The sequence below is a fragment of the Puntigrus tetrazona genome, unplaced genomic scaffold (genome assembly GCF_018831695.1).
Source record: "Puntigrus tetrazona isolate hp1 unplaced genomic scaffold, ASM1883169v1 S000000148, whole genome shotgun sequence".
In the NCBI taxonomy this organism is placed as follows: Eukaryota; Metazoa; Chordata; class Actinopteri; order Cypriniformes; family Cyprinidae; genus Puntigrus; species Puntigrus tetrazona.
In genome coordinates, this window is record NW_025047824.1 from 1382501 (window position 1) to 1397428 (window position 14928).

At 38.6% G+C, this 14928-nt stretch overlaps 1 protein-coding gene across 3 annotated transcripts in view; it reads left to right on the plus strand.

Moving 5' to 3' along the window:
• Positions 1-12967, plus strand: part of podn (podocan) — a 21066-nt gene extending 8099 nt beyond the window's left edge. For all 3 annotated transcript variants that reach the window (XM_043230145.1, XM_043230144.1, XM_043230147.1), the window contains exons 5-10: positions 4903-5012; positions 5093-5249; positions 8485-8600; positions 8924-9581; positions 10647-10795; positions 12381-12967. In XM_043230145.1, the coding sequence (XP_043086080.1) occupies positions 4903-5012; positions 5093-5249; positions 8485-8600; positions 8924-9581; positions 10647-10795; positions 12381-12555 (1365 nt within the window). In that variant the 3' untranslated portion in view covers positions 12556-12967. The remainder of the gene's footprint in view (positions 1-4902; positions 5013-5092; positions 5250-8484; positions 8601-8923; positions 9582-10646; positions 10796-12380) is intronic.
• The last annotated feature ends 1961 nt before the right edge of the window (positions 12968-14928 follow it).

The following is a 14928-nucleotide window of genomic DNA, read 5'->3' on the forward strand; positions in this document are numbered from 1 at the left end:
TCTCTCTCTCTCTCTCTCTCTCTCTCTCTCTCTCTCTCTCTCTCTGTCTCTCTCTGTCTCTCTCTCTCTCTCTCTCTCTGTCTCTCTCTCTCTGTCTCTCTCTCTCTCTCTCTCTCTCTCTCTCTCTCTCTCTCTCTCTGTCTCTCTCTCTCTCTCTGTCTCTCTCTCTCTCTCTCTCTCTCTCTCTCTCTCTCTCTCTGTCTCTCTCTCTGTGTCTCTGTCTCTGTCTCTCTCTCTCTCTCTCTCTCTCTCTCTCTCTCTCTCTCTCTCTCTGTCTCTCTCTCTCTCTCTCTCTCTCTCTCTCTCTCTCTCTCTCTCTCTCTCTCTCTCTCTCTCTCTCTCTCTCTCTCTCTCTCTCTCTCTCTCTCTCTCTCTCTCTCTCTCTCTCTCTCTCTGTGTCTCTCTGTCTGTCTCTCTCTCTCTCTCTCTCTCTCTCTCTCTCTCTCTCTCTCTCTCTCTCTCTCTCTCTCTCTCTCTCTCTCTCTCTCTGTCTCTCTCTCTGTCTCTCTGTGTCTCTGTCTCTGTGTCTCTGTCTCTGTCTCTGTGTCTCTGTCTCTCTCTCTCTCTCTCTCTCTCTCTCTCTCTCTCTCTCTCTCTCTCTCTCTCTCTCTCTCTCTCTCTCTCTCTCTCTCTCTCTCTCTCTCTCTCTGTCTCTCTCTCTCTCTCTCTCTCTCTCTCTCTCTCTCTGTCTCTCTCTCTCTCTCTCTCTCTCTCTCTCTCTCTCTCTCTCTCTCTCTCTCTCTCTCTCTCTCTCTCTCTCTCTCTCTCTCTCTCTCTCTCTCTCTCTCTCTCTCTGTCTCTCTCTCTCTCTCTCTCTCTCTCTCTCTCTCTCTCTCTCTCTGTCTCTCTCTCTCTGTGTCTCTCTCTGTCTCTCTCTCTCTGTCTCTCTCTCTCTCTCTGTCTCTGTCTCTCTCTCTCTCTCTCTCTCTCTCTCTCTCTCTCTCTCTCTCTCTCTCTCTCTCTCTCTCTCTCTCCTTTATTCTGCTGAGTTGAACGCAGATCACAGGATCAGATGTGAAGTTTTCATGGCTTGAGTTTAATGAGGCTATGTGCTACGTTATCTCCCCGAACATATCATTTCAAATCAGTAGTTTTTTTCCACAATAGCCGTTCACATTGAAATACGGGCACTCATAGGTTAATGAGCTGATGGCTATTTTTGCATCCAAATTTCGACTTTTATATCATTTTCTGATCGCAACAAGGCTAGAGCAGTTGGCAGGGCATTGCTTTGTGGTTGCTAATGCGTCCTCAGCATGTATCAGCATAATGTTACCCAGATAATAGGAACATTCTCAGTACTTTGGTTAGCGTTCTGGCAAGGTTCTGTCAAACTTGCAACATTAATAGACTGTTTGTTTAAAGTTTAAATGGAATTTCTGGAATGTTTTAGTTGGACGTTTGTCTAAAGGTCTTGGCACACTGAGTCCGAATTTTTTGTCCAAAATACATGCACATTAAAGTGTCCCTACTATGGGTTATGAAAGTTCATATTTCAGTTACACATTTCTGTTTACCTTCGTCTCCCCTACGATTTGTTCAGTGATTACATTTTTCCAAACTCCTCCAGCGATTGGTCGATTTTATTTAAAGCAGTGTTCGCGAGCTTTTAATGTTCCACCTAGCGGCAAAGAATCAATTTGCATTTTTATTCAGACCAACCCGAGAGGACCAAAAAGTAAGCAGACGTTACGAAACTCTTGAGACTCGTTTGAATGATTCAGAGTCGACTTTACTGTTTATACACGGTGCACTTTCAGGTTTAAAACTTTGCCGTTTTTGCATTTTCGCATGCATTTTAATGGGAAAGGATGCATGAAAAAAAACATGCATGCAAAAAAACCTGGACTCAGTGTGCAATGACCTTAACGCTTAAATGAATTTAAAATGACTTTTTGAGCATTTTTAAAATGCTCAGAGGACATTCAAAAGTACCCTTGCAATAATGTGAGCAGAATTTACAAAAACGAATTTTAAAATTGTCATAGCTCAGAAAATACGTTTTCAGAACATTAAAAAAAAACCCATTTTGAGCGTAAAAACTAAATCCGTGTTTCTACTCGTCATGTAATCAGACTTGTGGTAGGATTTAATTGCGACATTTTTGTTGGCAAAGGTCCGCGCTTTTCACAGCGAGCTAAACCGGAATTAGTCGAGACTCAAATAGACGAGTTTCGTTTATCGCCAGGACCTCCGGTCACGGCCCCTGAGAGTGACTCACCAACGTTAGCTTTCCAAGACCGAAGCCTTTCTCATGTCTGCTTGACGCTGACTGGCGGGAACTGGAGTTTGATGTTTATGTTGGTCGTGAGACAGTCAGTCGTGTTCTGTTATTGGCAGCCAGTTTGGCGCGATCGGCTCCCCTCAATCCCTCGTTCCAGGGCTGTGGATTGTTCTTATGCCAGCTGGTAACAGCGATGGCAAGGCTTTAACGCTCACACATGCTCTCTGGACGCACCGCGCCAGCTTTCCCCGTTAATCACCCAGCTGTGCGCGCCAGGCGGTGGGAGCTAAAGCGTTCCCGGCGACCTCCAGAGAGTGCGCTGGACAGATTTGTAGCTGATGGACTTAAAAAAAAAGGATAACGGCAAGAGAAAGAGATCCTGCTGAGATTTTATCCGACGCTAGCCCGTGTAATCTCACCTTCCTGCTGGAAAAGCAAGACGGACACGACGGTGAAAGCCGGTGCGAATTTTTGCCATTGGTCGCGTTGGACGTGTAACATTCATTCTTGCTCACTTTTTAGCTTAGTGGCTTAAAACACGTCCGATTTTTTGTTGTTGTTTGAGACTCTTAATAGCACGTTTGTGAGAAGATTTGACCAAATATTTGTTCGTTAAATACTCAAAAATAATGCACATAATGTAGCTCCGCTTAATAAGCCATTTTCAGAAAGATTCAACGTTGCTAAACGCGTAACGTGACTTGCATAATGTCCAACAGACAGACTCAGCCTTTGGAGAAATGTATTACTTCACTTGCTCAGCGACGGATCCTCTGCAGTGAATGGGTGCCGTCAGAATAAAAAATTAAAAAAACACCACTCCAGTTCATGAGTTAACATCTTGTGAATCTAACAACTGCATGTCTGCAAGAAACAAGACATTTTCACTTTAAACTTCCTAAAATATAATAACTATGATATAATAGCTATAATTATAATCTATTATACCACTTCCGTCAGTGGAAAAGTCAATCTCCCGTTTTTCTCTAACTTCTAAACGCCGCCTACATATCTGTTTTGAACTTTGAGTGCGCTCTATAGTTTGAAGTTAAAAATATAATTTCAAATGCATAGCTATTGGCTTCTCAATACATTAATCGATGGACTGGACCGGTGAAGATTACTCGTGATGATATTCTGACGGCACCCATTCACTGCAGAGCATCCGTCGCCGATCAATATAAATCCGCTCTGATGCAGAAACGAACTCTTGTACATCCCGCGTGGCCTGAGGGCATGATTCATATTCAGTAAATATCTGGCTACAACTTGAACATGCTTGGCATATTATACCCATAAAATGGTTATTATTCGTGACACCTATTGACCTGAGAGATTAAACCGACTGTGTAAGAAGCGCTTTATGCATTCTGCAGCGTCTTACATTATGCATCACACAGTTCGCGTCGCTAATTCTAAAGTGTTAGTGAAATGTTGATGCGAAACACATAATAAGACTCAAAATCGTTTAATGGCCTAATATAAAAGATGCTTCACCATGAATGTGATCTTGCAGCTCAATGACGTTTTGCATATCTCTCTCTCTCATATCATCTCTCTTTTCAATCTGTTCACTTCACACCGTTATGCTCAGAAGGATCTCTGGACAGTTTTTTTCAATCTCGCTGAAGGCCTTGGTCAGTAGAAGAGGGAAATCACGATATAAGGCACAACACACACTTCAGCTCTTTCAATGGCTCCGGTTCATGACTTCCTTCAGCTCTGAATGTAACCTTTCTTTTGCGCACATAACTTTAACATAAATCTAACTTAACTTTTTTGTAAAACGTTCATCCTTGAAGTCGCATGACAGTGGAGATCCAGGGTTTTCAATGCGATATTCAGGTTTTTTTTTTTCTTTGTGGTTCCTGGGTGTATATAAAAAAAAAAAAAAAAAAAAAAACAGTACCACGTTGATATAAAAAAAGGTATTTGTGACTTTTTCATAAAAATATTTTGTGAGGAAGGAGTACCAATGACAATGGAGCTTTGAATATATGTTATAACACACACACACACACACACACACATATATATATATATATATATATATATATATATATATATATATATATATATGTGTGTGTGTGTGTATAACATATATATCAAAGCTCCATTGTCATTATATATTATATATATATTTCTTTTTTTCTGCATTGATCCATTAAATTGATCAAAAATACAAAGCAGAAAGACTATTTTTAACATTGACGGTGATGATGATGATAATAAATGATAAAGTATATTTAATATATGTTTTAAATAATTCTAAAATATATTTAGAAAACACCTATTTTAAACTGCAACAATATTACTTTTTTTTTTTTACTGAATTTTTATTCATGCGCAGAAGAGACTTTTTTTAACTCTAAAAGTGCTAGCTCTCCTTTCTTCTCTTCTCTTTCTCTCTCTCTCTTCTCTTCTCTTCTCTTCTCTTCTCTCTCTTCTTCTCTCTCTCTTCTCTTCTCTTCTCTTCTCTTCTCTTCTCTTCTCTTCTCTTCTCTTCTCTTCTCTTCTCTCCTCTCCTCTCCTCTCATATCAACCCAAATCAATCTTCCATGCCCATTTATTCATATTCATTCATGGTACCAATCCATAAAACGAACCGTTCCACTATCGTGTATATTTTGCCCCGATGAGCGTCTTGTCTTGACGTTGTCCTTTAAACTTGTTCTCAGCTCACAGCAGCTCCCAGACACCTCCCTCCGTCTCTGGTCAGTGCTGATTTCGCTGCTAACCAGCTGACCAAAATCTATCCCAATACCTTCGGCGAGAAGCCGGCTCTGAAGTAAGCCCGAGGCGCTCTCTCCACAGGCTTTGTGTGTTGCTTTCAGGCTCGGTGTTAACGGTCTGTGTGCTGTGCTTCAGATCGGTGTATCTCCATAACAACAAGCTAACAGATGCCGGTCTGCCAGAGAACATGTTTAATGGATCAGACAACCTGGAGATCCTCATTATGTCCAGTAATTTCCTCCGTTATGTGCCTAAGGGTCTGCCCACCGCCCTTTACCGCCTACACCTGAAGGTAAGACCGCTGCGAGGCTCATTAAATAACAAAAAATAAAAATAAAAGCTTGTAGATAGGGGCTTGAGTCACACAAATATGCGTTGCATTCGGTCTAAAGTGGTATTCTTTCACAAAAAGCACCTTAAAGTGGTCCGTAAGCACTATATTTGAAATCTTGAAGCGGTGGATAGCTTAGTGTGAGGAACAGAGAGTTTTGAAATGAAAAGAGCAGCAGCTATTGGAATGATTGCGCTCTTACGTGTCTCCGCCCCCTCATTCTCCTCCACCAATCAGAATCATGCTCAATGCTCTGGCAAGGTTCTCCTTTAGAGTTCTTTTTTGTCGTTGTCTGTTTTATTTATGTTTTTATATAACTGCTTCTGGAACATTTGTTGAGCATTTTGCGTTTTCTCAAACAAGCAAAAAATGATATTTAGACATTGTTTATAAAATGTTTAGCTTCTGAAACGTTTTAGTTAGATGCTCAGCTAACTTTTATTGAACGTTACTACATTTCAAAACATTTAAAGAACATTCAAATTTAAACATAAAAATTAACATTGCCATAATGTTTGCGTTTTTCCTAATCTTTGTATAAGTAAAAGAAAGAAAGAAAGAACTAAAGATTTACAAGTAATGTTTTTATAACTATATATATATATATAGATGTGGACAAAATTGTTGGTACCCTTCGGTCAATGAAAGAAAAACTCACAATGGTCACAGAAATAACTTTAATCTGACAAAAGTAATAATAAATAAAAATTCTATGAATGTTAACCAATGAAAGTCAGACATTGCTTTTCAACCACGCTTCAAATTAATTAAAAAAAAAATAAACTCGTGGAACAGGCCTGGACAAAAATAATGGTACCCCTAGAAAAGACAATGTGAAAAAATAATGTGACCAAAGGGACATGTTAGTTCAAGGTGTGTCCACTAATTAGCATGACAGGTGTCTACAATCTTTAATCAGTCAGTGGGCCTATATCTAGGACTCCAGGTGACATGGTGTGTACAACACTTGACATATACTAGAGGAAGTGAAGGAAAGAGTTGTCTCAAGAGATTAGAAAGAGAATCATCCAAGCAGCTAGATGTTGTACATATTATTCAGAAATGTAAAATCTATCAAGGGATTCTAGAGAGAAATGTGCTGGCCGGTGTCAGAAAGCTTGGTTTCAGTCGCAGGTCATGGGTCTTGCAACTGGACAATGACCCAAAACACACCGCTAAAAGCACCCAAGAATGGCTAGGAGGAAAACCTTCTAAAGTGAGCCCTGACCTCAGTCCTATTGAGCGTCTTTGGAAGGAGCTGAAACATGCAGTCTGGAAAAGGCACCCTTCAAACCAGAAACAACCCAATCAGTTTGCTCATGAGGAGTGGGCCAAAATACCTGCTTAGAGGTGTAGAGGTAGAGGTGTTGACTCAAAATATTAACAACAAAATATTAAGTTAGTGGGACCATCATTTCTGTCCAGGCCTGTTCCATAAGTCTTTTTTTTTTTAAAGAATTCTGTTGAAGCGTGGTTGAAAAGCAGCGCCTGACTTTCATTGGTTAACATTCATAGATTTTTTTTATGTATTAGTTTTGACAGATTAAAGTTATTTCTGTGACCGTTGTGAGTTTTTCTTTCATTGACCGAAGGGTACCAACAATTTTGTTTGTGTGTGTGTATCTATGTACAGACACACACACACACACACACACACGTATGCACTCTACTAACACTCCAATGAAAGTTGTTGTGTTTTTTTAACTAGTTCTTCTGATTTCCCACACAGTTGTTAATGGTATAGGCCTCTGTTTTGGACTCTTTAAAGTGTTTAGTGTGTCTGTGGCACCTTTTGAGAAAACCATTGTGTCTTGCGTTTGAATTAAAATGTAAAAAAACAAAGGCGGTTTACTTTGAATTAGAGAAGTTGGAGTTCCCAATATGGACAAGTAATTCCCGCCTCTTACATAAAAGAGCCAGTCACCATGTAGTCAAAGTCATTGCATCGCTGCAAGCTCTGGATCCCACAGAAAATGACCAACCTGAAAGCTTTTTAACGCCGCTTTAGCATATTAAACAACACTTATGAGCAGTTTTTGAGCTTGAGATTTGGCCCTGAACTAAAAAGCTTTCTGGATGCATTGACCGCCAAGTAAACCATCTTTTTTATTTAGTTTAATTCCAGACGCTTTCTTATTTTTCAGTCTGCTAGAATGAACCGGGAGCAGGTTGTGAATAAATAACTCGGATCTTTTGAATTTTCTTTCAACCAAATGAACTAATATTTATTCATGTCGTTTTGTACAATTGCGGAGTTAAATTAAATGTTGCATTTTCAATTGGCAAAGAACGTCCCCACGTGCCGTCTTTTATAATAATCCCCTTCAGCTCTCACATCTCATTCATGCTCAACACTGACGCGCTTGTTTTATTCAAATATTGTGCATCAATATTTGGATGTCTCATTGTTCATTTCAAATCTGCATAGTTCGTCTTAATCAGGTTTTCATGATAAGTCACCACCATCGAGTATGAGCCACCTTTAAAAAAAATTCTGACCCTATTTTAAAATTTAAATTACATATTTTGTGCCGAATTAATTATATATTTTTGAATTTTTGCCATTTTATGGTTACATTGGGTGGAGCATTTATTCGGCAGTAGTAAGAAATGTTTTTTTATACTTTTCACGTAGTGGAATTTAAAAGAAGCATTTATTCATATTTCATGCTATAATACCAATAATAATGATAGTGATACATTTGCTTTTACAGCTTGCATGTGGTGCAGTCTTGATGCACCACATTTGTATTAAGATTGTCAATAATGGCAAGTGGCATTGCTTTATTATCATCAAACCAGACATGATACATTTTAATGCCAATATTTGATTTACGTATTGAACCTGTGTTTTAGCGCCACTCTTTTTCATTTCTCTTTTAAACTGTGGAGAACCATGCAGTAAAAACTGCACAGAAAATGCACAGAGTTACATATTTCTATGAGACCAGGTTGCTTTATTGTGTAAAAAGTAACTTCGCAAATGCATATCAAATTATTCGAACCCTACCAGTGTACTAATAGTGTACTAATGCTCTAATTAGAGTTAGTAGATATGTAGGTGCGATGTTACTTGTAGTCAACAGAATGAGCATCAAAATAAAGTGAAACCAATATCTTAGAAACACAATGGCATCATCGCCTCAATGCATCTCAGATGCAAATGTAATGATAGTTATTCGTCTGTTTTATATAGAACAACAAGCTGGAGAAGATTCCCGCAGGCGCGTTCGATAATTTGTTCCATCTTCGAGAACTTTACCTGCAAAACAACTTCTTGAGTAACGACGGCATGGACAACGAGACCTTCAGGTCAGCATGACTGAATCATTTACGTCCGCACGCCTCTCTCCTTCCTAAGCTTTTAGAAAAAGCACTACACTGCGAGTTTTTCATGCAAAACATCTAAAAAGATTTTCTAGACAAGTAAAAATGATTGGATTTCCTAGAAAAGTCAAAAAAGAAGTGACTTTTTGCTTAGAAGAAGCAAAATAATCTTATTAAAAAAAAAATTATTATTTTGCTCACCCCATTGGCTACAATAGTTCAAAATCATTCTTAATTAAGATATTTTGGCTAAGTAATTTTTTGCAGTTACCTGAGCTGTAACCGATGATAAAACTATCTCTCATCAGTAACTTGAACAGTCTGGAATACCTGGACTTGTCCAATAACAACCTGACCACGGTTCCCCTCGGCCTTCCTCGAAATCTCATCCTGCTTCATCTGGAGAAGAACTCCATCCAAAGCATCACGATAAACGCGTTGACGTCCACCCGAAACCTGGAGTACCTGCTCCTCCACAACAACCGCCTCCGCTCCCGCTCCATCCATCCGGCCGCCTTCCAGGGCCTCAAACGCCTCCACACCGTCCACATGTACAACAACCTCCTGGAGCGGGTTCCCCGAGGCCTTCCCCGCCGCGCCAAGACCCTCATGCTGCTCCACAACCTCATCGGCGAGATCGGACGCAACGATCTGATCACGCTCTACACCCTGACGGAGCTCAACCTCAGCTACAACCGTCTCACCAGCGCCAAGCTCCACAGGGAGGCCTTCAGGAAGCTCCGCATCCTGGAGACCCTGGATCTGTCGGGAAACAAGCTGCAGACGCTGCCGTTGGGTCTTCCCAAGAGCCTACAGGTCTTGAAGGTGAAGGACAATCAGATGAGCGAGGTACCGGAGGGAGCTCTGACGGGAATGAGCTCGCTGAGGGAGCTCTACCTGACCAACAACCAGCTGAAGCTGAACTCCATCTACCAGGGAGCCTGGCAGGAGCTGAGCGCGCTCACGGTGAGAGATCAATCATCAGGCATTCGACAAATCTGAAGAGTGTTCGGAACAAAACGTGGCAGCCATGTGTGAATGTAGACGTGCAAATTGGAAAATTGACGGCTTGTGATGGTGCTTGAGACATTGGTGGTAAAAAAAACCCCAAATACGACAAATAATATAGAAAATTCTAGATATAAATATCTAGAATATTGGAGTCAAGTTTCTGAAGTGATCAACTAGATTACAGATAACCCTGACTAACATCATAAGTAAAAATAAAATGACCATGTGAAAATACATGATTTTTAAATTTATATTATTATATAATTTTGTCCAAATTTGTTTCATTTTGTTTTGTTTTGCCCATGAGGTAGATAGAAAAATGGGGTAAAGTTTGTCAAGGGATCAGCTAGACTGCAACTCATTTTATGCAAGTAACCTTAACTAACATTGTAAGTGGGCCTAATGAAAATTATTATTATTTTTTGAACATGTTTATTTTTATTTATTTTATATATTTTTAATAAGTCCGCTTAGTTTAGTTTTATTTTTGTTTTGTTTTGTCTTGTCTGTTGGGTAAAAAGCAGACTCTATGGTCTTAATTAATAAAAATATAGCATTGTATATTTTCCTTTATAGTTTTTTTTTTCACTTTTATTTTATGCTTATATTAATTTATTATCTTACTTATATTAATATATTATATTAATATATATATATATATATATATATATATATATATATATATATATATATATATATATATATATATTAAGAAATGGTAAGAGAAGAAAATGTGAAAAATTGTTTATTTTATTTTATTTTATTTTATTACCTGTGGAGTATGTGCTCACAGAGAGAGCTTGTTTTTTGTTATCAGCTGGATGAGAAAAGCAGATCCTCTGGGGGAAAAAAAAAGATAAGAGTCCCTTTCCATTGCATGTTTTCCAAAAAACTCTTTCCAGCCAATAGGAAGATTCTGCTCGACCGTAACGTCCAATTTCCCATTTCAAAGGCTTGGCCGTAGCTTTCTTTGATATGTGGAGAAAGAGGATGCCTGAACATGTTTGATGTGTGTTCCAGACGCTGGATCTCTCCGGTAACATGCTGTCACACGTTCCTCCGGACCTGCCCGAGTCTCTTGAGTTCCTTCACCTGCAGAACAACAGAATCAGCTCGGTTTCTTCCACAGCCTTCCTCAACACGCCCAACATCAAAGGCATCTTCCTCAGGTGACTCACTGTCTGCTCTCTTGGATCCTTTAAGTAGAACTTATAATCCGTTTTAGCAAAAGCTTCAGTGATTTTGCAAACGCTCATACACACACACTGACTGTTTATGTTTTGGTGTCAAAACCAGACGGGTTCAAACTCTCATTTCTTGCATGTGGATCTAATAATGAGCCTGTTTTAATAGCTATCAGCATTTTGTCACATATACACTCATTTGTGTATATTGTGTGTTTCTTTTTCTGCAACCGCTCACATCTGCTCTGCTGTAATTCACAGCTGCACTTACTGCCGACGATCGCACGAGGCGAGAACATTTCCCATAAAACCAGTTTCAGAAACGCGTGAAAGGCAGAGATTTGGACTAGTTTAGGTGCTAGTTATGTGTTTGGCAAACCAGCAGGTGCCACTGCAGATGAACAAATGGCTTTCTATACGATAGTTATTAGGGGTTAAATGCAATTTTTTTTAATAGTTTAAATATTTTCATATCATAAACACTTTTTATGTAGCACCTTTTCAGCAAGCATGACTGTGTCTGAACAATACATTTCGTCTAGCCCATTATAAAACAATATAAACAATATGTATATTTCGGACACCAGTATGCGGTGCAATAAAAATCATAATAATAAAAAAATAGGAAACTACCTCTATATACCTCTACATACAATATGATGAAAATTTGTGTAGGAAGACTAAAAAAGATCTAAATAGTTTTACTTGGAAAAACATTAACATTTTTTGTTCTTTTCTTAAGGAGCATTATTTAAAAAAAATATGTAATTTTAATTTACAGTAAAATAGAAATACTTATATGCCAGTACACTAAAAATGTATAAATACAGCACAATGCGCTGTAGCATTATTAAGGATTTCTATTTATCCATATTTTAAATTTTTGCACTTAAAATGTCTTAACAATTGATGTTTTGCAAGGTAGACCTACATTATTATTCCTTAACCTTTCAGGACTTTTCAATAAATAATATTAATACATCTGCAGGAGCGATATGAAAGGAACAGCTTGTCTAAAAATTAAAGTGGTCGTTCACATTGGAGAAAGACGACAGATGTTCCAGAAGCATTAACGGCAGTGAACGTAATTGTTCAGTCGTGATAGATGGAGCCGATTCTCAGACCTAATGCTCAAGTGGGAATGGCAGATTCATCTCGAACATAATGTCCTGCTCTCCACAGTCTCTGTCAACAAAAAAATGGAAGATAATGAAAAAAAACCAGATTCATGTTCATCATTAAAAGACTTTCTGCTCGGTCTCAAGTGGACGGACATGAACTCGATGGACATTTCTTAATGGACATGCCAGTGCCATTACAAGCCATGTCAGGGTAACTTTTGGGCAATTTAGCTGCTCTATTTATAAGAGCATGGGTTCGTCCTTTCTGAACTCCTGCTCGATTGGAGAACACGCGACGCTTCATGATAAAGCCACTCATCTTTTCTGAGAATTCGCTCCACTCTCCTCTTGAGCCGGAATGAGTTTTTTTTCTTTTTCCTCCCTCTTCTGGTTTCACTTGTGATCTTTCTGAAGTCATTAACCCTTTCTCTGCCTCTCGTTCTCCTCAGGTTTAACCGCCTCTCAGTCCATTCGGTGTCCGAAGAGTCTTTTTCTCACCTGTCCAAGCTTCAGGTGTTGGACGTCGGCCACGGAAACATCTCTCCCAACCGAGGCCGAGCTGGAGAGCATGAGGAGGAAGAGGAGGAGTTACCTTACGAGGAAGAGGAGGCCAAACATTCATGAGCCACGGATGGAAAGATAAAACCCCCTGAACTTTCCCTCACTCGAAAATAAAATAAAAAGGACAACCAGAGACAACCTGCTGACAGAAAGTGATTCCTTCCGAACGCAGTGTTTGAATACATCTGAGTGCATTGGAAGATATTTTTAAGACGCAAGAAAGTTAAATATTAATTGCGCTACTACTAATTTCTGTCTACCAATTTTAATTTGGCTTTGTATTGTAATAGGATGCATTAGGTCAGAAAACCAAAGTCATGTGCATTGATATCTGGTGCAGGATGCCGGAAAAGTTGTATTGGTTGTCTTTTATTTTTTTTGTTTTTGTGGTGTTTGCTCAGTCACGGCTCATTGTGTTTACATGCATACAACTGTTTTGTGCTATGAAATTATAATTTCTTTCTCCAGAAAAAAAGGCTCTGGGTGTTCTATGTCCGGAGGACTTTTATCTGTTTTTATCTGAAGTCATAGTTTATGCGTATTTAAGTCGAAAACGTTCTTACGTCTCATTTCAGATTTTTCAATTTTTCGGTTTGGTGGTTTTTTTGTTGAATAACATAAATTTAAGTCCGTATCATATGACTTATTAGTGATATAGTGCACAGGTGATATGGGCTACGTTTAACCTCTGTGCTTTTATTGATTGGATTGATCTGAGATCGACCGCTGGATTGGGCGCCGTTCAGAATCAAACCGATTCGCAGCAATGCGTTAAAAGCGTTTTTCCTTTGCATTTTCTGCATGCACGCAATGTTTACGAGGATCTGCGAAAATAGCGAAACGCCGCAGAAACGCGCCAGACCAGTAGGTGGCAATGTGTGTAAATAAAAAATACGCAAACAGGAGGATGCGCATAACAGGAGATAAACCATGTAAGTAAAAGCTTCCTTAGAACGCTTTTCAAATTCGTATTCTGTTTCTAATCGGAAGCGAAGAGGAACCAGAATTCAAATTTGTTCCATTCAAAACAAGTTCCAAATGTTTTGAAGTCTGAGTATTTTGTAGGCTTTAGCAGACAGATTTATGAGTCGAAGGGATGAATAGCACTTAATTCCCCAGAATGCACCCAAATTTTTTTTTAAATTGCATGGAAATTTCCCTAAATACACCAAATTTCTACTCAGTTCACACCAATTTTTTAAAACATTTTTGTCAGTTAGTAGAAAAGACTCCAACATTTATCCTTTTCTTTTGGATTATTTGAAAAAAAGGTACAAAAATCATGGCAGAATATTAGGTCAACGAACCTTTGGTTCGTTTTTAGGTGAACCAACTGTTTGGAGTCTTTGACTGATTGTTTTCTCATCATCGTGTACAGGAAGATTTGATCACCGCTTCATTTTGTTCAGACATATCTGTTCTTCAGAGTTACTCATCGTAGTGTGTGGTGATTTTCTCTGAAAATCCTTTTTAGTGCTTAATGAACGGAAAGTTCTCCTGCAGCGGACGGGTTGTATAAATTTGCAGTTGTTTCCCAGAAATATTTTAATCATGTTCATTTCCTGTCTGAACTAATGAACGTAAAGCGGTGGGTAACTGTATATGACGGGCAATGCGAGTGCGCAGACAAACACATCCTGTGAAGACAGAAATCTCGCCCACGGTACTAATCTCCGCTAGTTTTTTCCTTCTGCTAAAAGCTCAAGATTATAAACCTGTCATCCTCGCCAACACATTTCATTTAACGTGTTTTGTATGCGGCGTAAGTTTCGTGTCGTCTGAAATCTTTATTTATAGCTATGCTAGCCGAGACACTCACAGTTCATAAAGAGTTTTTTGTTGAATTTTTATGCATATTCATCAGACAATAATAATATGTAAAACCAACAATTTCACAGCGGCAGATGTTTTCTTTGCATTCTTTTGACCTTTTTTTTATTTAAAAAAAGTATATGGGAGCTATTCAAATCTCTGCTAATCCAGTAAAATTTACTCTTCTAATCATATTTAACCATACGGTTATGGTTTGCTACGCTAACCATAGTTTAACCACGGTAAGCTATTTGTAGTCAAATTGTTACACAAATGGTAATCAGTGCCAACAAAACCATGGTCATTACACTTTTACTATAATAAAACCATGCTTTTAAACAATTTAAGATATATATTTTTACTATACTAATTATGCAAATACTGCGAACCGATCGTATTGTGTAAGGTTTTGATATTACCACGTTTATTAAACAAGAAAAGAAACATTTGGATCCCTGCATTATGTACTGATTCATCATTAACAAATTATTGTATACAAAATGCTTTATTGATGCTATCGTTAATTACTTACATACAGTGCAGATATTGAGGAAATTGGTATATTTATTGGTGTTCCAACCAGCAAAATGCCAGTAAAAATTGGATTTAGTGACTGAAATAAAA